At 39.8% G+C, this 23,962-nt stretch overlaps 1 protein-coding gene across 5 annotated transcripts in view; it reads right to left on the bottom strand.

Annotated features, from left to right (window-relative positions):
• RAPH1 (Ras association (RalGDS/AF-6) and pleckstrin homology domains 1) overlaps nt 1–23,962 on the bottom strand; it is a 110,882-nt gene that overhangs the window by 37,605 nt on the left and 49,315 nt on the right. For 3 of the 5 annotated variants that reach the window (XM_032754826.2, XM_058439343.1, XM_058439346.1), the window contains exons 2-5: nt 20,556–20,675; nt 16,545–16,650; nt 14,937–15,442; nt 4,285–4,365 (exon numbers count right to left, since the gene is read on the bottom strand). In XM_032754826.2, the coding sequence (XP_032610717.2) occupies nt 4,285–4,365; nt 14,937–15,442; nt 16,545–16,650; nt 20,556–20,675 (813 nt within the window). The remainder of the gene's footprint in view (nt 1–4,284; nt 4,366–14,936; nt 15,443–16,544; nt 16,651–20,555; nt 20,676–23,962) is intronic. The other 2 variants (XM_032754824.2, XM_032754825.2) reach the window with 1 other exon arrangement.

The raw sequence follows: 23,962 nt of genomic DNA, 5'->3' as shown, positions 1-23,962 counted from the left end.
AAACTCATGACCTCAAAACTTCAAGTCACCAAAAAACTGATTAATTGGTATGAGGCAATATTTAATTGTATCTGTTTAATGACACAGAAATAGAAGTCCATTTTGAAATATTAAATATTTAAACAGCTTAAAATAAAAAGAGGGTAATCATTATGGTTGGTGGTCCCAAAATATGCCACATTCAAAAAATGAGACCACAAACAATAGCTAAACATTATGATCATAAATTATGTCCTGCATGGATGGTTACGTAGCTATTCACTATTTAGTTACTAGCAGTGAGGAAGGCTAGGTCTCCAGGTTCTATTTAAACTATAGGTTATTTGTAGCAGAAACAACAAACATGTAGAAACCAGAAGCAGCAAACTCCACTGGGCACGGTGGCTTGAACTGTAATCCCAGCTACTCCGGAGGCTCAGATAGGAGGACCACTTGAGCCCAGGGGCTTAAGGCTGCAGTGAGCTAGGATTATGCCCTGCATTCCAGCCTGGGCAACAGAGCGAGACCCTGTCTCAAAAAATAAAGTATCTTCTTCCAACTGGTACCAGTCATAACATCGATCCTAGAATTCCTTGCTCTTCAGAAAAAAGGGGCAGGGGTGGGGTGAAACTGGTTACTGGAAGGATGCAAGAGGGATGAGAAGAGTGGTGCACAGCTGAAGGACTAAGGAGAGTAAATTATGTAGTTTTAAAACTACATAATTTCTACCAGGGCTGTATTATCAGTGAAACATTTTAAACTGCAGAAATTGTGGTTTTGGTTCAGAAACAAGTTGTATATTTTTCACTCTTGATTACAGGAAAAAATAATCAGTGCTGTGTCTTTGTGGGTTGCTGTGCTATGGAGATCAGCAGTTACTGTAACTGAGTAAGGCCATTCTGTTTAGAAATATATTTTAAACATTTAATTAAAAAAAATTATGGTTTGGGCATGGCATCCAATCAGCCTTCAGTCTTGGTTTATGTTGTGAGTTAACAAAAATGCATACGGCTTCATATAAACAGGGCCTTCTTATATTTTATTTACCAACTATAAACACAAAGTCAGGGGCTTATTTTCAATCCATTTTATTGATTTATTTTATTTCTCTCTTTTCCTTTTCATGTATTCAACCATTTCTTAGGTTCCAACTTTTGAGTGTGGAACCATGCCAGCATTAGAGATGCAAAGGTGACCAAGATGGGCATTCCTTGCCTCACAGAATGTAGTCTAATAGGGAGATGCAGACCAACTTGCAACTACAAAACAGTGTGTTAAGTGGTAGGTGAGCAAGGAGACAGGTATCTAACCCCAAATTAGGGGCTTAATAAAGTAATTCTGAAAAAGCTACAGTCCTGGAGGATGATTAAGAGGCTGCTGGGGTCGCGGTGTGAGGGAGCGTGGCAGGGTAGAAACAGAGGGCAAAGGGATATTTGAGACCAGTGGTTCTCAAAAGAGGGTAGCTCTGTCCTCAAGCAGTAATTTCAGAAAATGTTGAGGACATTCTGGGCTGCCACAATGAAGAGGAGAGGGAGAGTTACTGGTATTTATTGGGAAGTCGAAAATGCAAGATGCCTTGCAAGCATGGTACAATGTCAACAACAAAAGTCCCACATTCCATGATTGTTAAATGTCCTTATACGGAGAGTCGTAGAGATGGGAAATCTTGTTTATAACAATCTGAGCTTAGAATCTAATTTCATTTTACATCTAGAAAGTATTTTTGCATAATTTTAATAATGAATGAGTTTTCCAGGATGCTATTACCCTCTAAAATAAATGGAAAGAAGTCTGCACTTTCTTTTGTTCTGAGCTTACAAGGAGCTGTTCATAATGTTGGAAAATAATTTCACCGATGGAAAACTAGCTTGAAGTAAGAGCTGCTAGTACCACAACTGGCAGTGTACACTCTGTCACATGCCAGTAAATGATAGGAGAGATTTGGAATTCCTTTGAACACAATTAAAAGCTAAATAATATTAAATTAGTGAAAACATGAAATTAACGTTATTAGTAAAAATTGTTTTAAAATATTTCATACTACTGTTGTCATATTTAAAATATACAGCACAGAAGGCCGGGAGTGGTGGCTCAAGCCTGTAATCCCAGCACTTTGGGAGGCTGAGGCAAGTGGATCACCTGAGGTCAGGAGTTCAAGATCAGCCTGGCCAACATGGCGAAACTCCATCTCTACTAAAAATACAAAAATTAGCCAGGTGTGGTGGCGCACTCTTGTAGTCCCAGCTACTTGGGAGGCTGAGGCAGGAGAATCGTTTGAACCCAGGAGGCAGAGACTGCAGTGAGCCGAGATGGCACCACTGTACTGCAGCTTGAGCAACAGAGCAAGACTCAATCTTAAAGAAGTAAAATATGGCCGGGCGCAGTGGCTCATGCCTGTAATCCCAGCACTTTGGGAGGCCGAGGAGGGAGGATCATGAGGTTAGGAGATCGATACCATCCTGGCTAACATGGTGAAACCCCGTCTCTACTAAAAATACAAAAAATTAGCCGGGCGAGGTGGCAGGCGCCTGTAGTCTCACCTACTCGGGAGGCTGAGGCAGGAGAATGGCGTGAACCTGGGAGGCATAGCTTGCAGTGAGCCAAGATCGCGCCACTGCCCTCCAGCCTGGGCGACAGAGCAAGACTCTGTCTCAAAAAAAAAAAAAAAAAAAGAAATAAAATATATAGCATGATGAAAAATCTACACTGTAAAAAAAATCAGATATCAAATGATTTTATTACTACCATCTCATCCCACATTATAACACTGAAATTATTTTGTTATTACAATTATAAATAATCTTATCTCATTTGCAAGAATTTTACATGCTCCCATTTTCTCTACTTGCCTATAAACTGTCTTAGCACATTATCCCTACTTCAGTTAAGATTATTTCCCTTTTTCTCATAGTATATACAAGTATGTCATTATCTGCTATCACTTATAACATGTTTCACTTCTAGGATCCACTCATATTTCTGTTCTTTTTCCTACACTTGTTTAAAGAGAAAAAAGCCTTCTGATCTCACTTCTCTTAAACCCAAAGTTCTTGATTATAGGTAGGTGTAAGGTTTGACTACCTCATTATGTTTTTTAATAGTGGCAGCTAAGCATTTACATACTAAAACAGATATATTATTTATTATAAATTACTTTTTCGTTATTTCTCCTTCATAGGTGTTGGGGCATTACATTCATATAAAAAGTAGGTATGTAAGTAGGTTATATTATTTACAAATTTCACTTGGACAGTAAAGATGGTGTTAGAAATCATCACAAAGGTAATTTAAAATCTTCTGTTAGCCACATTAATTTTAAAAAGTGTAAAAAGAAAACACTGGAATATTCATATATTTTAGTTAACTAAAAATATCCAAAATTTTAACAAGTAATAAATACAAATACATTTTGTTGTTTTTGTTTTTTTTGAGTCTTGCTCCGTCACTCAGGCTGGAGTGCAGTGGTGTGATCTTGGCTCACTGCTGTTATCTTGGCTCACTGCAGCCTCCGCCTTTTGGGTTCAAGCAATTCTTCTGCCTCAGCCTCCTGAGTAGCTGGGATTACAGGCATGTGCCACCAAGCCTGGCTAATTTTTGTATTTTTAGTGGAAATGGGGTTTCATCATGTTGGCCAGGCTGGTCTTGAACTCCTGGCCTCAAGTGATCTGCCTGCCTCGGCCTCCCAAAGTGCTGGGATTACAGGTATGAGCCAACACACCCAGCCATGAGATTTTTTTTACATTTTTGTTTCATCGTCAGTCTTTGAAGTCCAGTATGTATTTTATCCTTACAGCACACCACAATTTGGATTAACCACATTTTAAATATTTAATAGGCACACGTGGCTAGTGGCTACCATATGGGACAGTACACCTCTGAAGCATCCAGATTTGCCAACCACTGACCAAAGAACACATTTTTTTAAGAAAGAAACTAGGCTTTCAGTTAAGCATCAGTGCAGAAGAATCATTCCATTTGGTAGCTCTGCTGTAAAGAACAATTAAATTTGTTAGTATCTTAAGAAATTTACAAAAGCCCTTAGTTTCAGAATAAAGAAGGCATGTTGTTTCAGGTTCTAATATAAAAATCGTCTACATCAATTATGCTACCACCTACATAAGCATACCAGGAGTATTAATATTCAATGGTACCATATCTAAAATTGCTTGTTTTTGCTAATGTATTAAGTTTGGTTCAATTTTTATTTGAAAAACTGAAGTTATATGAAAAGGTTTCATCATTTGAAGTTCTAATGAATGCATTCCTCTTCATTAAGTCACGCCATGGCATGTTTATAGAACTTACAGGTGTCAGCTCAGCCTGTTCTTCTGTGAAGTCAGTATGACGCTTGGCCTGCTTGCTGGAACATCTCAGAGAAATAGCATGCTGTGAAAATGCAGTAAGGAAGAAAATGATAGGTAAAGGAGGTGAAACAGGCAGCTCTCATTACATGCAGGAAGAGAAAAAGATCAATGAAGTGAAACAAAACAGTAATGAAACAAAATAGTAATGAAAAGTTGCATGCAATTACCTTTCATTCTCTTATATGCAAAAATTATAAAGGTAAGACCCAGATGATCCTAACCCTTGATAATTTAAGGATAACCTCACTCCACTTCTGGACAGTAGAGTTCTATGAAATAATTGTGCAGAAACATTATGTTTAATACCAATTCATGCTAACAAACCTCAACTGGCCCTTAACCACTGTTTGGCAGTGCTCTTAATTTTTCCCCTTATGTTATACCTGTTCTAAGTCTCCATGTTCTTCAAGCTTCTAGCTTCCCTCTTCCCTCTCTTCATATGACTGCACTTCCCTCCATGTGAGAAAGCTACATCCATTTATCATGAGGATCTTCATCATTAGAATGTACCTTGTAATTATACCCATATTTTTATCCTCTCCTCGAATTCTAGATGAATAATGTGTTTTGTTTCCCCTTCCAAAGCTAAGCATGTTCTAGATCCCATTCATTTCCCCCTCCTAAAGAGAAAGTATCTTTAGTCTCTGATACTCAACTAATCAGTACATTGGGGGTGAGGAGAAGAGGAAAATGTTCAATTCTTCTGGGTACCCTCCTCTTGTTAAACTGTTTCTTCTCTCCACTGCCAAATTCCCTGAATTCATGCTAGAAGGTGCCTCCTCCACTTCCCAGTCACTCATTTTTCCCTTAATTTCTTGCAATTTCTTCCCTAAAGCCTTCATCCTTTGAGTTATAACGTATTCTGTAATTCATTCTCAAAGTCATCAAGAATTTTTTTTTTTTTTTTTTTGAGACACAGTCTTGCTCAGTCGCCCAGGCTGGAGTGCAAGTGGCACGATCTCAGCTCACTGCAAGCTCCGCCTCCTGGGTTCACGCCATTCTCCTGCCTCAGCCTCCCGAGTAGCTGGGACTACAGGCACCCGCCACCACACCCGGCTAATTTTTCTGTATTTTTAGTAGAGACGGGGTTTCACCATGTTAGACAGGATGGTCTCAATCTCCTGACCTTGTGATCCGCCCTCCTCGGCCTCCCAAAGTGCTGGGATTACAGGCGTGAGCCACCGCGGCCGGCTTGTCATCAAGAACTTTTTAACCAAAAAGGTTATTTTCCATCATAGTTTCTATCACACTGTACCAAAATCACTTGTTTGGTTGTCTATATCCTTCCCTCCATACAATAAATTATCACTTCATAAGGACATCATTGTTTTTTTTGTTGTTGTTGTTGTTTTTTTGAGATGGAGTCTCTGTTGCCCGGGCAGGACTGCAGTGGCACGATCTCAGCTCACTGCAACCTCCGCCTCCCAGGTTCAAGCAATTTTCCTGCCTCAGCCTCCCAAGCAGCTGGGATTACAGGCACCCGCCACCGCATCTGGCTAGTTTTGTACTTTTAGTGGGGATAGGATATTACCATGATGGCGAGGCTGGCCTTGAACTCCTGACCTCAAGTGATCCGCCCACTTCCACCTCCAAAAGTTCTGGGATTACAGGCGTGAGCCACCGTGCCCAGCCAACATTGTGTATTATATTCCAGTTTTATCCCTTACACCCCACCACAGTGCCCCAGGCACTCAAATATTTACAGAATATATGAATAACTTTCTGCTTGGCCTGCATGCCACATGCTTGGCCGGACCAAGATTGTTTTTGTTTTTCCCTATGTATTTTCTCATTAAGCATATTCTGTTTCAATTACTACATCAACAGGAGGCCTATCAAATCTATACTGCCAATATCCCTGTTCTTAGGAAACAGATACTGAAGTATTAACGAATATAAGGGAATGATAAACACAACCACTCTCAAGTGATTCAGGAAAAAGAAATATAGACATAGAAAAATAATGTGGTAAAATGTTAAAAATTACTGAATCTGGCTAATTAATTTCATGAGTTCTTTGTACTATTCTTTAAAGGTTTTGTAAGTATAATACTATTGCAAAATAATTTTTTTAAAAAAAATCTATTCTTTCCGGACTCAGTCTTGCCCAAGTGTCCATTATATTTCCAAACGCTTACTGGCTAAACGTTTTAAAAACCTAAATCTGGGCTGGGCGCGGTGGCTCACGCCTGTAATCCCAGCCCTTTGGGAGGCTGAGGCAGGCGCATCACTTGAGGTCAGGAGTTCAAGAACAGCCTAGCCAACACAGTGAAACTCCGTTTCTACTAAAAATACAAAAAATAGCCAGGGATGGTGACTCGTGCCTGTAGTCCCACCCAGCTACTCTGGAAGCTGAGGCAGGCGAATTGCTTGAACCCTGGGGCCAGAGGTTGCAGTGAGCCAAGATGGTGCCACGGCACTCCAGCCTGGGCAACAGAGCAAGGCTGACTCAAAAAAAAAAAAAAAAAAAAAATTAAATCTGAAGTATTCAACAAGAGATGATTGCCTATGTTACATGTAAAACAGTATGACAGAATACTATAGCTATTATTCAGTGTACCCTTACCAGAAAAGGATGTATGTGAAATGACAAAAACAATACAAAATAGTAAATAAACAAAGATTAAAAATTTAGGTTACATTAACATGAATAAAAAGGGATTATAGAACAGACCTACACCTAAATAAAGATGCTTTTTACTTCTGCAGAAAAAAAAAAAACAAAAACACACACACACAGATTTCCAAGAAACACAAACATTAAGAGTCAGGGCATATGTGCCAGTGATTACTGTGGGGGTGTATTTGAAATATGTTTGTGTGAATTAGGCTCTTCCCCTGGATTTCACTAGATCTTCAGCCTCTTTTTTCATCTGATACCTATTCCTTTATTTTATTTTACTTTTTGAAAGGGAGTCTCGCTGTTGCCCAGGCTGGAGTTCAGTGGCATCATCTCAGCTCACTGCAATCTCTGTCGCCCAGGCTCAAGTGATTCTCCTGCCTCAGCCTCCAAGTAGCTGGGATTACAGGTGCCCGCCACCACGCCTGGCTAATTTATGTATTTTTAGTAGAGATGGGGTTTCACTATGTTGGCCAGGATGGTCTGGTACTCATGACCTCAGGTGATCCGCTCACCTCGGCCTCCCAAAGTGCTGGGATTACAGGCGTGAGCCACTGTGCCAACCTTACCTATTCCATTAAATTTAGCAAAAGGTTTTGCTGAATCTTAAGAAAACTTGATGATTATATTATGTATATTATGATGAAAAAATCCTTTGAATCTGTTATAAACTAAAGTAATAGCTTTACAAAGTATTTTCATTTTAAAAATACACTGTCAGGTATAAAATTCCAAATTCCAAATTAAATGGGCATGATGTCGTATGCCTGAGTCCCAGCTACTCAGGAAACTGAGGCAGGAGGATCCACTGAACCGAGGGAGCAGAGGTTACAGTGAGCCAAGATGGCACCGCTGCACTCCAGCCTGGGTGACAGAACGAGAATCTGTCTCAAAAAAAACAAAACAAAACAAAACAAAAAGGTAATAATAGGGCAGAGTAAGGGGAGCTCTATTTTTAAATAGCATGATCAAAGAATGCCTCAATAAGAAAGTGACATTTGAGCAAATTCCAGAAGGTAGCTAGGAGTATGTTATATAGAAGACTGGGGAAGGGCATCCAGGCAGAGTTGAATAAGTGCAAAGGCTAAGAGGTAGGCTCTGGCTACTGGCTGAGAACAAGTATGGGACAGTATGGCTAGTGGGGTAAGGGACAGAAGGAAGAAAAATAGGTGGTAACAGGAAAGCAGATCAGGCAAGGCTTTATAGGCCATTATAGGGGTTTGGGCTATACCTTGAGATGCAAATCCTTTAGGTTTGAAAAGAGATGATCTGACTTACCTTTCAAAAGGATCACTCTGGCTGCAGTGTGGATGATAGACTGTTAAGGGAGAAAGGTGAATGCAGAAAGACCAGATGAAAGCCTATTCAAAAATCTAGATCAAGATGATGTTGGCTTGGTGGCAGTGAAGGTGGTAAGAAATGATCACATTCTAGATATATTCTGAAGATAAGGTCAACAGAATTTGCTGCTGGACTGGAAGGGAGGTAGAAAGAAAATAAGTAGATAAAGACTCCAAAGAGTTTGCTTGATGAACTAGATGGATGGAATATCCATTAATTGAGATAGAGAAGACAGTGGGAGAAATAAGTTTGAAGAAAAAGAGCAGGACTTTAGGTCTAGACCAGTTAAATTTGAGCAATCTATTTATGATGGTTAATTTTAGGTATCAACTTCACTGGATTAAGGAATACCTAGAGAACTGGTAAAGCATCTGGGTATGTCTGTGAGAGTGTTTCCAAAGGAGATGGTGTGTGAACCAGGACTGAGTGGGGAAGATCCACCCTCATTGTGGGTAGGCACTATCCAATTGACTGAGGGCCCCTGACAGAACAAAAAAGGCAGAGAAAAGGTGATTTCCTCCCTATCTTTCCTAGAGGTGGGACACTCTGCTCCTGCTCTTGGATATCAGAACTCCAGGCTCTCCAGTCTTTGTACTGCAGGCCTTATACCAGCAGCCTCCCTTGGGTACCCAGGCCTTCAGCCTAGGACTGATAATTATACCATGGGCTTTCCTGGTTCTGAGGCTTTCTGACTTGGACTGAGTCACACTACCACCATCCTGGGGTCTCCAGCTTGCAGACAGCCTATCATATGACTTCTCAGCCTTCATAATGGTGTGGGCCAATTTCCATAATAAATCCCCACTCATATCCTATTGGTTCTATCTCTCTGGAGAAATATAATACACAGTTAGACATCCAAATAGAGATATTGATTAGAGATGGAATATATGCACCTGGAGTTCAGGAGAGAGGGACTGGCCAAAGCTACCTATATTTCCTTGAATCTAAGAAGATTTGATGCTGGTACTTTCTTGATCTTTATTAGAAACTTTCAACAGAAGGACTTCATACAACATACTGTAACTGCCACCTTGCTGATTGTGACTAACAGGTGCCACATGATTTAAAATGTGGTTTCTCAACCTTGGCACTATTTTGGGCCAGACAATTATCCTTCATGTGGGCTGTCCTGTGCACTGTAGGATGTTTAGCAGCACCTCTGGCCTCTACCCACTAGATGCCAGTAGTAGCACACTCCCTTGATGGACAACCAAAAATGTTGCATATCCCCAGCAGGGCAAAGTAGCCCAAGTTGTGAAGCATTGTTTTACAGGGATTAAAAAGGGGGTGGGAAGATGGGGAAAATAAGCATATGGCTGAGTGGTAACCAATTTAGCAAATCCAAGAAAAGCTGAATGCTGGGCCAGCACTGGAGAAAAGCAGAGGAGCACTCAATTTATATCGTGTAACCTCAGAAGTCCCCAGAAGCAAGAGTAGACAGGTGATGGTGAGACTAAAAGCAGGAAGAATGGTTGAAAACACATTTAAGAAAGCAGCTAATTCTCAGATTCCCTCCTTTACTCACTCGCCCACCAGCAGTGGTCTCAGGTACAGATTAACATTCACTCACAAGACCCAACAGACCATAGCTTGAAGCCAGATTCACTCAGTTCTGAATAAAGAAAGAGACATGCCATCTTCTGAGGGAGTCCATACAGCTCACCACAGGCCCTTTTTGGGCCCATAAATAGCTCATTGTAAGGGAAAGAGACCACACGGTAAGTGCAGAAAACACCCTGGCTTAGGGAAACTTCATGCTCCACGGGAACCAGCAGTACCTCTTAACAGCCAATAAGGGTAAGTTCCAGGGCCCCTTAAAGAACATGTTCATGCTCATTTATAAGAGTTACACTGCTGGCCTGGTGCAGTGGCTCCCAAAGTGTAATCCCGGCACTTTGGGAGGCCGAGGCAGGTGGATCACTTGAGGTCAGGAGTTAGAGACCAGCCTGGCCAACATGGTGAAACCCTGTCTCCACTCAAAAAAAGAAATACAAAAATTAGCCAGGCGTGGTGGCATGTGCTTGTAATCCCTGCTACTCGGGAGGCTGAGGCACGAGAACCATGTGAACCTGGGAGGCGGAGGTTGCAGTGAGCTGAGATTGCGCCACTGCACTACAGCCTGGGCAACAGTGAGACTCTGTCTCCAAAAAAAAAAAAAAAAAAAAAAAAAAAAAAGAGTTACACTGCACACCACGAAGTCAAGGTCTTTGTCTTTTCATAGGCTAATTTATTCATTCATGGACAGTCGTCCTGGTCCATATACACTCACCAATAGGGGTCAATTTCACAATAAACAATATTACCTGGAGATATTCTATATTTAATTCTTAATCCAGTATGTGTCCAGGAAAAGAATGCCAGGTGAAGGAAAACCCAAGGTCATTTTCCACGAAGAAAAGGACTCAGACCTACTGTTAACCCTCTCTACCTACAGCAGTGGCGATTCTCAATTGGGGGTGGATTTTGTCCTACAAGGAACATGTAACAATGTCTGCGGACGTTTTTAGTTGTCACAACTGAAGAAGGTATGTGTACTACTGACATCTAGTGTGTATAGGCCAAGGATGCTGCTAAACATCCTACAGTGCATAGGACAGCCACTCACAACAGAAAACTATCTAGCCCAAATGTCAATAGTGCTGATAGCTGAGAAACCCTGACCTAGAGGGATTTGATGAAAGTTCACAGACTGGAACAATGGGGACCATCCTCATGTTCCAACCCTTCTTTCCCAAATGGGCTACTAAAACACTGGCAGCCAGCATAGAAGACTGGAAGAATCTTCTCCAGAGAAGCTCACCAGCCTAAGAAAAAAGACCTAAGCATAATCCTGAAGACTACAAAAAAAGAAAAGAAAAGAAAAGAAATAAAGAGAATTTTAAGAAGATGCAATTAATGGAACGGTAATTTGGCTTGAACCAGAGAGATTTAATCAACTGGGAGAAAGTCTGAAGTTGAAATAGTGATCACCATATAGAAAATTAAATATTTTAAAAAATATATTCATTCCAGTAAAAGTAAAATGATATTCCAGAAAGGGAATGTAGTCATAAGAGTATATGGAGGTTAGCAGTAAATTGCAAGTATATAGTCATTTTAACATAAACACTGAATATTAGCTCAATCAAAATATATTTGGAGAATGGAAAAACAGGAAGGGAGAAGTGAGAAGAAGTTGTAGACAGACAGCTATATCCTCCATCTTCTGGAGTAGAATGAGAAGTCAATAGGTAATACATACCACTAAAAAAAAAAAAAAAATCAAGAAATGGCAATGTGTATGTAGATTTAATGATAAAGAGGTAAATTCCCTAAGAATCAGCTAAATGAGCAAAAACTGCTTTCCTCTGGGAGCAGAATACGATGTGTATGTGAGTAGAGGATAGTTTTCTGTAACATATCCCATAGAACTATTTAACGCAATGCATGAAAACCTAAAATAGTTTTAAAACCGTAGTTGCATTTAAAGACAATTTGATACATGAGTTCAGGATATATTAAGCTTGCCTCAGTTTACTTTATTTGAATCAGAACAGACTAGACCTAGGAAAAAAGCAAACGGAAGCAAGTTCCGGGTTTGTTAAACCACCTTTCTATATTCCTAGGTGAGGCAAAAGAACAGGCTAGCTAGATAAGGCTTTTTAACTCTTTTCCCTGTTATAGTCCTGGTTTACTCACCAAACCTTACATTAAACTTTTTTTATTTTATTTTTATTTTTTGAGACGGAGTCTCGCTCTGTCGCCCAGGCTGGAGTGCAGTGGCGCGATCTCGGCTCACTGCAAGCTCCGACTCCTGGATTCACGCGATTCTCCTGCCTCAGCCTCTCTGAGTAGCTGGGACTACAGGCGCCTGCCACCACGCCTGGCTAATTTTTTTTTTGTATTTTTAGTAGAGACGGGGTTTCACCGTGGTCTTGATCTCCTGACCTCGTGATCCGCCCGCCTTGGCCTCCCAAAGTGCTGGGATTACAAGCGTGAGCCACCGTGCCCGGCCCATTGAACTCTTATATTAAACATTATACCATTGAGTACTGGTATCTTTGCAGTATTCACAGTGATATCCATGGATACCACTAGATACCATTTGAAGTGTGCTTGCTGGGAGAGAGGAACTTTTCATGTTTTACTTCAATTTGCCCCTATATTGTATGAACTTTTATAACGAGCACATTTTACAGACAGAAAGATAGACATGCATACGGTATTAGAAGATCCTTTATGATTAGTTTATAACTTGTCCTCATGCATCTTAATCCAACTCAAAATGCTGTAAACTGATTGGAAGTAATATCAATGTACAAAACAAAGAATGGCCAAGAAAGCACATCCCTAATATTGCTCATATCCTAGCAGGTAAATCTAAAGGACATGAAATGACACATATTAAGTAGCTGGTGCTAAATATAATTCCCAGGTATCACAAAATAGAAATCTTTTTTTTTTTTTTCCTTTTTTTTTTGGAGACAGAGTCTTGCTCTGTCGCCAGGCTGGAGTGCAGTGGTGTGATCTCGGCTCACTGCAACCTCCGACTCCCTGGTTCAAGCGATTCTCCTACCTCAGCCTTCCGAGTAGCTGGGATTACAGGCATGTGCCACCACGTCCAACTAATTTTTTTTGTATTTTTAGTAGAGACGGGGTTTCACCATGTTGGCCAGGATGGTCTCAAACTCCTGACCTCAGGTGATCTGCCTGCCTTGGCCTCCCAAAGTGTTGGGATTACAGGTGTGAGCCACCACGCCTGGCCTAGAAATCAGTTTTCAAGTTCTCTATAGAATATATACCACTTAGATAAGTTTCATTTTAAATAAATGAAAGTTTATTCTTCATATTGATAAGATTCACTTTCTTTGAAATAACTCAAGTTTATCTCCAAACCACCATGATTCATACTCCTTTTGTGCTCCACAGTACCAAAAACAAAGCTACGCACATGGGTGGGTACCAAGAGTTACTGACTGATGGAAATTAATCCAAATAATTAAATAAGTTAGGAAAAAAAAAATCAGTGATGTCAAGTAATAGTTAAACTTCAAGATTTTACTTTAGTACTGATTATTCATAAATAGATTCTTTTATCTCGTATTAGAATATTGTAAACACAAGCTTATTGGAAAGGTTGACTTAACTTTGCCCCACTTTTCTTCTTTCTTGCTGCTACCCTATGACAGAATTACCATCTCTTTGATGAAAAGAACTCAATAAAGGATTCTCTTTCACCAAACTCAGCTTTTGTTGAACTTGTTATCACAAATCTATTCCCTATCTTATCCAGTCACACGCTGAAAAAAATTCCATCTTTTAAAAATCCGTTCATGAATAACTTACGGTTCTCTGAACCACCCTATCAGGAAGGCAGATATAGTACTACGAACTCTGGCTGGGCGCGGTGGCTCACACCTGTAACCCCAGCACTTTGGGAGGTGGGCGGATCACGAGGTCAGGAGTTCGAGACCAGCCTGGCCAACATGGTGAAACCCCGTCTCTACCAAAAATACAAAAATTAGCCAGGCGTGGTGGCACGTGCCTGTAATCCCAGCTACTCAGGAGGCTGAGGCAGGGGAATCACTTGAATCCGGGAGGCAAGGTTGCAGTGAGACAAGGTCATGCCATTGCACTCCAGCCTGGGTGACAGAATGAGACTCCGTCTATAAAAAAAAAAAAAAAATCTGTTTATGAACAACTTTTGGTTCTCTGAACCACCCTATCAGGAAGGCAGATATAGTACTATGAACTCCATTTTACTTGTGAGAAATTGATGTTTAAGAGAATAACTCACTTAAGGTCCCATGGGTAGTGAGTGGCAAGGAAAACTCAGAATCAAGTTTCCTGATTCCACACCTGGTGGCCCTTTCCAATATACCATAATGACTTTTCGAAAATGAAATGGAGGGCCGGGCACAGTGGCTCACGCCTGTAATCCCAGTACTTCGGGAGGCCAAGGTGGTTGGATCACCTGAGGTCAGGGGTTTGAGACCAGCCTGGCCAACATGGTGAAACCCCATCTCTACTAAAAATATGAAAATTAGCTGGGCATGGTGGTGAGCACCTGTAATCCCAGCTACTTGGGAGTCTGAGGCAGGAGAATCACTTGAACCTGGGAGGTGGAGGTTGCAGCAAGCTGAGATCACGCCACTGCACTCCAGCCTGGGCGTGAGTTGTACAAGAGTACAAATTCCATCTCAAAGAAAAAAAGAAGAAGAAAAAAAAAAGATAATGAAATGGAGTTAACTCTGTAAACTAGAATCTTGGAGGACCACAATGGTGATGTGAGTGTTTTAAAGTTTTACTTTAAATCAACATACATTAAATAACTAAATGGCTTTGCGAATCATTTTAATTTTTCAAATCATGTAAAATGACTCATATTACAATAAAAAATACCATTCAAGAACTTCCAAATACTATAGTCACGAGAATAAAAAAGAAACTAAATTTCTTCTGAATCATTTTTGTGCCACTACCATATCTGATAATATATTTTCTGTACTCTTGAAACCTATGTCAGAAGTATCTTTGACAAATTATAAATGTAGAAGAATTTAAGAAGTTAATTAAAATTACATTATTTTAATATAATTTCTCCTTTATTTTAGTAACAAAATACCAGGGAAAAAGTTCCATCTATTTACCTCAGTAATTGGCTGCCCTTGATGTGTCAAATCCAGCTCTTGAGGGCGTGTTACTTTATCAATATCCAAAGAGTCCATGCTGGAGGCTGCAGAAGTGATGCTGGAACGGGAGGAATTACTAATAGAGCGTACTTCAGCATCACTCACTGTGCCTGCTGACGCGGTTCTTCTGTGCTGATTAGTTACTAAGGGTTTAGTATCTTCTACTACAGATTGCTGAGCAGCCTCATCCATACTCAAAGAGGCTTGTTCTAACTGTGCAGTGACGTCGTCCAGGGAGTAGCTGGCATGGGAAGGTTTGGCTACCCTATTAGATGAAGAAGATAATCCTTTCAAGGTGCCATGTTTCGATGTATGTCGGCTAACAGGCAATTTCTGAGTAGCTTTCGTTTCTGTGATTTGACGCTTACTGTTTCCTGAACCAATGCTGCTGAGCTCCTGCTCTATAGAGCAAAGATCAGCCATCAAGGCATCCAGATCCACAGTCTCTCCCTGATTCAGAGCTTCTGCAATGAACAACACATAATGTTTCCAGAATTTATACATTCTATTACAAATCAGTTAATAAATGCAGGCGATGAAGCAAAAGAATATATTCTGTTGGGCCTAAAGCAAATAAAATTAAGTATTTCTGGGTTTTGTTTTAAATTCCAAGAGAAATTTTTAGAAGTACACAGTCCTCCTCTTTTAAGGCTTGTAATAATCAGAGGAGAATAAATTATGAGTTCAAAGACAAAAACACTACAAAAATCGTATACTGTTCCATGGTTTTAACCACATTCCTCTGTGCAACTTTTTACCACAGGCTTCAATGTATTGTTAATATGATCAATGCTTTGGTAGAGATGTTAATACCGAAAGAGCTGAGGGCCTAAAAAGAAAAGTCAAAAGTCTAAAAAATTACAGACTGACAGATCAATATTATAAACTTGACTAGGTGTAATACCATAGATAAAGGCCACAGTGGCTGCTTTAAAAATTACTAACAAGTAACTTCACTGGACTTTAATCCAGTGAGAAAACAATGCAATTAAGTTTGCTATGGGGTTCCACCTGGGTATGTACTTTGTTAATTATTAATAAAACCAACTATCTTTTAGTTATGTTCTAGTTTGCTTTTTTCTGTGATATTTTCAATTAGTAATATTAATAAAATACACAAATCAAGAAATTTAAGGGCTGGACGCAGTGGCTCAAGACTGTAATCCCAGCACTTTGGGAGGCTGAGGCAGGCGATCACCTGAGGTCAGGAGTTCGAGACCAGCCTGGCCAACGTGGTGAAACCCTATCTCTACTAAAAAAATACAAAATTAGCCAAGTGTGGTTGTGCATGCCTGTAATCCCAGCTACTTGGGAGGCTGAGGTAGGAGAATTGCTAGAACCCGGGAGGCAGAGATTGCAGTGAGCCGAGATTGTGTCACTGAACTCCAGCCTGGGCGACGAAAGCGAAACTGTCTCAAAAAAAAAGAAAAAAGAAATTTAAGAACTTGGTCAAGTTATGCATGTAGCTTTTATATTGACTTTTTATATTGGGAATTGCAGTTGTACTGCTCCTACATTATGTGACTTAGCATACTATTTTACATTTTATTTCCAATTATATCTTACCATTCAAGTTGTATATGGAGAAGCGGTAAGAAAAGTTGGCCATGTTTGTTTCCTGGCGAAGAGGAGATCTTTTTACTGGTTCCATGGGCTTGTCAGAATCCAAACTCTTTATAAAAAGAAAGTTTAATAGTCATATTAAATTCAGGTTTCAATAATATAAAAAAGATGAAGTTTGTTTTATGATTAAGTGAACTGCCACACTATAAATAAAACCAAAGTTCTCCTAAGTAACAGACTTAAGGAAAAGTATAATTGTATTTCACATTATTATTTTGGTTATACTTATTTCAATCTTCAGATACATGCTTACTTTTTTTTTTTGGACATGAAGTCTCGTCCTGTTACCCAGGCTTAAGTGCCGTGCCACAAGCTTGGCTCACTGCAACCTCTGCCTCCCGGGTTCAAGGGATCCTCCCAAGTAGTTGGGACCATAGGCATGTGCCACCATGCCCGGCTAATGTTTGTATTTTTAGTAGAGACAGAGTGTGACCATGTCAGCAGGCTGGTTGAGAACTTCTGGCCTCAAGTGATCTGCCCACCTCCATCTCCCTAAGTGTTGGGATTACAGGTGTGAGCCACTATATCCGGCCTATGCTTACTTTTAAAGGCACTTGAGATTGTCATAGTTCAGAGTAAATATCTTTTCAAATATATTAAGTATAGTGACTGACTTAATTTTATATACATGCACTATAAAATAAGTGAGGTAAGTGAATATGGACATGGTAAGCTAAGAAACAGGTGTGATGGCTCACTTTGTAATCCCAGCACTTTGGCAGAGAGAGGCAGGCGGATCACCTGAGGTCAGAAGTTCGAGACCAACTTGGCCAACGGGGCCAAACCCCATCTCTACTAAAAGTACAAAAATTAGCTGGGCGCAGTGGCGGGCGCCTGTAATCCCAGCTACTTGGGAGGCTGAGGCAGGAGAATCGCTTAAGCCTGGGAGGCAGAGGTTGCAGTGAGCCGAGATCACGCCACTGCACTCCAGCCTGGGCGACAGAGTGAGACTCAATCTCAAAAAAAAAAAAAAAAAAAAAGACACAGAAACCACACAGAGAGTTCTGTTCTTTCTTTCCTCAAAGGGATTTGGTTTAGGTCCGGGAAAGCCTCGATCTTTGCTATATGAAGTACTCTGAAGATAACGGACAGCTCTGGATTTAAAATTATTGAGACCCAAGACTCACTAATTTTAATGGAAAGTGATTACAAGTTCAAACAATGATGAAATATTCTTGTCCTTCTCCAGTTCTATCAAAATGAGGGCAAATTGCAACCCAGCTACACTGCCTGTGACAAATCTTGAATCATACTGTATACTTTGGGTAGGGTGACTTGTAAGTTACACTTGTAAGTTTAAATGATACTCTTTTCCTCTCTAACCTTTCTACAGCAAGGAAAAAAGATATTTACAAGAGAGAAATTCAGAGAAAGGGTCAGTAGTTATTGTTTGTTTAATAGATTCACAAAATATAAGGATTAGTGTTTTAAAACTTTAATTTCTATCTACAGTAAGCACTAAACAAGCTTCAAATTTTAAAAGAATGCTGGATATTCTATTTGTTTATAATGCCATTTTTTTTTTTTTTTTGAGACAAGGTCATGCTCTGTTGCCCAGACACGAACTCTTAACCTTTTTAAAGGGGTTGCTGAGAATTTTATAAAAGCTATGAACCCTCTTCCAGAAAAATGCACATACATACAAAATTTTACAAATTATTTCAGAAGATTGACCAACTACCTAAAACTTTAAAACTTAAACTTGTTTTAATTTTAAATTGAAAATACCATACCACTGAGTACGTGATACAGGTGTACAGATAACACTGTAATGAACTAAAGTAATGAAATAAACAAGAAACTTGAGGTTTTAGCCACAAACTTCATAAGTCAAACATCCCTTGAAAATGTCCCAAGTGTTACAAAGCAACATAATAGCAGTGAGTTACACTATGCAACAGTTTTAATCTTTTTTTCTCTCTAAAGACAGATTTATATAATGAAAAGAACAGTCACATCATTAGTGGCTCTTCACACTTTTATGTCAGGCAACTTAAAATACAGGGGAAAGTACAAGGTACAAAACCAGTAGAAACACCGTTTTCAGGGCAGCATCATGTAGTTCCTATTCCATCCAGACCAGCTGGACCAATATATACCTGCCTTTTCTCTTTTGGGCCCCTCCTCCCAAGCATGGACAATAAAACCACATGGTCAAGAACACCCCACATGTCAGCTGGCCCTTGCATACTTTTCTCCATGCATTATTATTTTCTATTTGCTCTTCTTTGCTTCCTCTCTCTCCCAGTGTAGAACTGCATAGCCTAGTGATAATCTCTATGCCTAAATCACCCTTTTCATAAATTAAGAATTAAAACAGAAAGAATTTGGCAATTACAGACATAAGACATCTCTGACAAAAAATGTCACTTCTTCTGATTAGAGATGAAGGGAATGATACCTATGAAATCCTAGAAGGAGTTGAAAACATTCTCCCCTGGCCAGGTGCAGTGGCTCCCACCTGTAATCCCAGCAGTTTGAGAGGCCGAGGCAGGTGCATCACCTAGGTCAGGAGTTCGTGATCAGCTTGGCTAACATGGTGAAACTCCATCTCTAATAAAAATATAAAACCAGCTGGGCATGGTGGCGCATGCCTGTAATCCCAGCTACCCGGGAGGCTGAGACAGGAGAATTGCTTGAACCTGGGAGGCGGTGGTTGCACTGAGCCGAGATCACACCACTGCACTCCGGCCTGGGCGACAGGAGTGAGACTCTGTCGCGCAAAAAAAAAAAAAAAAAAAATTCCCCCCAAAATAGTATTAACAGATTAGGGTGACAAAGATGTCTGCCTTTCAAAATGATCTAGCAAGAATTACACAAAGAGTTTATCACTTTGAATTCTAGATTGCTACAGAAATAAGCTGCTAGTAATTCAAGCTTCCACCTTGCCCACCTTACTTTTCCTTTAGTTAAGGAATCTCATACCTACGCAATTTTACACAAATGTTCTTTCCAAAGACATTATTTATGAGTAAATAAGTTTTGTTCTAATGTTCTCATTGCCAAGAAGTTAAATTTATTTAATAAACATAACCATCTTCATATAGTGAATATAATGTATTACTGGGACAATAATAACAGTACCCTTCTATTCTAAAAAGTGTGCTGATTTAGAGGACAAGGTCACCTTTTCTAAAAACCCAAGATCGAACAAAGCAAAATGAAAAGATTTTGCCACTGTTTTAAAATGCAGCCCAGAATTAGGTTTTGTCAGTATTCTGCAATCATGTCATAGAAAATATTTACATGGGGCCGGGCACGGTGGCTCACGCCTGTAATCCCAGCACTTTGGGAGGCTGAGGCAGGCAGATCACGTGGTCAGGAGATCGAGACCATCCTGGCTAACACAGTGAAACCCCGTCTCTACTAAAAAATACAAAAAATTAGCCGGGCGTGGTGGTGGGCGCCTGTAGTCCCAGCTACTCAGGAGGCTGAGGCAGGAGAATGGCGTGAAACCCGGAGGCGGAGCCTGCAGCGAGCCAAGATTGCGCCACTGCACTCTAGCCTGGATGACAAGAGCAAGACTCTGTCTCAAAAAAAAAAAAAAAAAAAAAAAAGAAAAAAAGAAAATACTTACGTGGAAGGAAATTATGTTGAAAATGTATTCAAATTTACTAAGGTAACAGGGTTTTCTAAAATTTAGATTTTTGAATTTCAGGCTTTAAAAGTTTTTAGCTGATTATCTCATATTTATGAAACATATATTAAGTAACCCCTCTAGATGAACAGAGCCTCTCTCACAAGTATTTTTTTTAACATCCTTAAAATAACCATAGATTCTTAACATCTTCTGTTCTAGAATGACTTCATTTACTTGTCAATACTTTGAACATTTCTTCCTTTCTGGCAATATTTTAAAATTTAACTTATATCCATATCCTCTTCTGCACATTAAACTTTTAACACAATGATGACTTCAAATCCTCAACCAGTTTGTCAACCACTATGTCTGACCTGAGTGAGTTTGTCTAGTTCTCCAAGCCAGGCTCCAAACATTTTGTCCAGGTCCTGATCTTCCTTGTCACTGTCTTCTTCAGCACCATGATCAATTTCTTCATCTGATAGCTGCTCCATCTGAAATACAGATATTTGTGTAGAATGAATACTAAGTTACAGGTTTAACTTGAAAAATTATGCCGTATATGCTCTGATATTATTATAAGCCTCTCAAGTCAAATCTTCAAAACTAGAAATTACATTCTAAAAGAAAATCTTAAGTCATTAATGGAGACAGTGTTCACAAGTGAGTAGAAACAAAGAATAAAGTTTCAAATTTTTTAGGAAACTGTAAAAGAAAAGCCAACAGTATCAAATTATGACCAGAATCACAACATCACTAAAAAAATTAACAGAACACTCCTTTCAATCAGCAGAGGACATAACAGTAGTACAGTTCTCTCCACTACTAGATCCTAGGACACCCAAATACTACAAAGAAGCCATTTCAGAAGACTTTAATGGAGCAAGTTATTGTCCTGTTTATTCTGTAAAAATCTGTTTAGATACCAATAGGTACCCTGCAAAATCTTAGTCCAACAAGTATTTAAGAGAAAATTTGACAAAACAAAAATCTTAATCTAGTTTTGTTTCTCTCTATTCTACCCTCCTACCCTCACTTTCTATCCCATTTGTCTTTGTTCTCTACCTTACTTCCTTGTCAGTTCCAACAAAACCCAAGAAGGAAACAGAATTGAAAACTTCTAAATCCAGATCCAAATCCTGTATGTGGTGACTTTTCAAATATAAGTCCCTTGAAAGAAGAAATTATTTTCTTTCTTCCCATTAATAAAATAGTGTGGCCGGGTGTGGTGGCTCGAGCCTGTAATCCCAGCACTTTGGGAGGCCGAGGCGGGTGGATCAACCTGTGCTCAGGGGTTCGAAACCAGCCTGGCCAACATGGCAAAACCCTGTCTCTACTAAAAATACAAAGTTGGCCGGGCGTCGTGGTGCATGTCTGTAATCCCAGCTACTTGGGAGGCCGAGCCAGGAGAATCACTTGACCCTGGGAGACAGAGGTTGCAGTGAGCCGAGAACATGCCACTGCACTCCAGTCTGGACAATAAGAGTGAAACTCTGTCTCAAAAAATAAATAAATAAAATAAAATAGTGTGATATCTGACATGGAACTTGCACATTATTTTGGGAAGATGGGAAGGAAAATTACATAAAACAATGTAAGATCAATGACTGATTAATCTGATAAATATAATTTTTCAATATTAAAGGCCCTGGGAAATCTTCAAATAAACACTAGCTTTGCTTAAACCAATCAGCATATTCCAAAATTAAAATTAAAATCAGGCAGGCATGTTAGTATGAACTTGAAACAAATTAAATGTTTTTTTTTTCTTCAAGTTAGCAGATTATAATCCCTGGTTTACAAAGTTATGGTAGGTTATTTTATGTTTCTTAATATCATAGTTACTGACTAAAATCTGATAAAATTTTATTTCTGGAAGAAAAACCAGCATATTCCTGTTATTTGACCACAATCCCTTTTCCTTCAACTTCTGTCCCAGGGACACAATGAATATCGTCACCATATCTTACATTAAATACTCGACTCACATTTCTAAAACACGAATTTTGTTACGGTAGATCCAGGCAATATTTGGAATATAGCCTATCAGCTGGTTTAAGCAAGTCCTCCAAGATTATATATGGTGCATGGGCATTCCATTAAAAAAGATATGCCTAATCTTTACTAACTTGATATACATATGCCATGGTGTTAATGTGTCCCTTCCAAAATTCAAGTGTTGCCAATGTGATAGTATTAAGGGGTGGGGCCTTAAAGAAGTGATTAGGCCATAAAGGCTCCTTCTTTATTAATGGTATTAAGGATTTTATAAAAGAGACTTCATGAAGCACTGGACTACCTTTGTTCTTCCACTCTTCTGCTATGCAAGAGCACATCTCGTGCCTCCCTGTGGAGGAAGCCAGCAACAAGCCCTCACCAGACGCCAAATGCCAGTGCTTTAATCTTGTACTTCGCAGCCGCCAGAACAGTAAGAAAATTAATTTCTGTTCTTTATATATTACCCAGTCTCAGGAATTTTATTGCAGCAGCACACATGCACTGATATCTTCAAAGCAGCAATCCACAAAATTATATCTGGGATCCTTAAAGGTTAGGAGACAATGTAAGGAATCTAATTATCTGACATGGTGTCATGAAGTTAAATTTTCAATCTTATTTCACTATATAAAATTTTGCAAAAAGGGTCAAATAATGTTACAAAATTAAACTGAGCTTAGTTTTCAGATGCTGAAAATCAGATCTCATTTAATTACCTAGGGGAAATAATTTTCTAATTCTAATACTGGGAAGAACCACAGCTAACCAATATCTCTAATAAATATATCTCTAATAGAAACTGATAATTTCCATTTCCTTTTTTTTTTTTTTTTTGAGACGGAGTCTTGCTCTCGCCCAGGCTGGAGTGCAGTGGCGCGATCTCGGCTCACTGCAAGCTCCGCCTCCTGGGTTCACGCCATTCTATTGCCTCAGCCTCCCGAGTAGCTGGGACTTCCGGCACCCGCTACCATGCTCGGCTAATTTTTTTGTATTTTTAGTAGAGACGGGGTTTCACCATGTTAGCCAGGATGGTCTCGATCTCCTGACCTCGTGATCCGCCCGCCTCGGCCTCCCAAAGTGCTGGGATTACAGGTGTGAGCCACCGCGCCCGGCAATTTCCATTTCTTAATCTTTTATCACTCTAATCATATATAAATCAGGTCATTCTACCCTGGCAAGTGAAAAATGGATCTGCCAATTTCCCAATTCATAAATCTGATTCTTAGAAAGATTTGGTTTTTACAATTTGTAACAATATTATTTCTAAGATTTTATTCATTACTACATAATTGATAGGTCAATCTCAACAGAAACTTGGTATCAGAGTTCATTAAGTGATCTACCTATGAAAAACATAAAATGTTACTGAAAAGAAAAACCTCGGCCAGGTGCGGTGGCTCACGCTTGTAATCCCAGCACTTTGGGAGCCCGAGGTGGGCGGATCACGAGGTCAGGAGATCGAGACCACGGTGAAACCCCGTCTCTACTAAAAATACAAAAAAATTAGCCAAGCATGGTGGCGGGCGCCTGTAGTCCTAGCTACTCGGAGAGGCTACTCCAGCTACTCAGGAGAATGGCGTGAACCTGGGAGGCGGAGCTTGCAGTGAGCCGAGATTGCGCCACTGCACTCCAGCCTGGGCAACAGAGCCGAGATTGCGCCACTGCACTCCAGCCTGGGCAACAGAGCGAGACTCCGTCTCAAAAAAAAAAAAAAAAGCTATATTGGGAAAAATAAAACAACACGAAAATAACATAATAAGATAAATATAAAACAGTTCAAAAT

The sequence above is a fragment of the Hylobates moloch genome, unplaced genomic scaffold, assembly GCF_009828535.3.
Source record: "Hylobates moloch isolate HMO894 unplaced genomic scaffold, HMol_V3 SCAFFOLD_1, whole genome shotgun sequence".
NCBI lineage: Eukaryota > Metazoa > Chordata > Mammalia > Primates > Hylobatidae > Hylobates > Hylobates moloch.
This window is presented reverse-complemented; position numbering and strand designations above follow the sequence as displayed.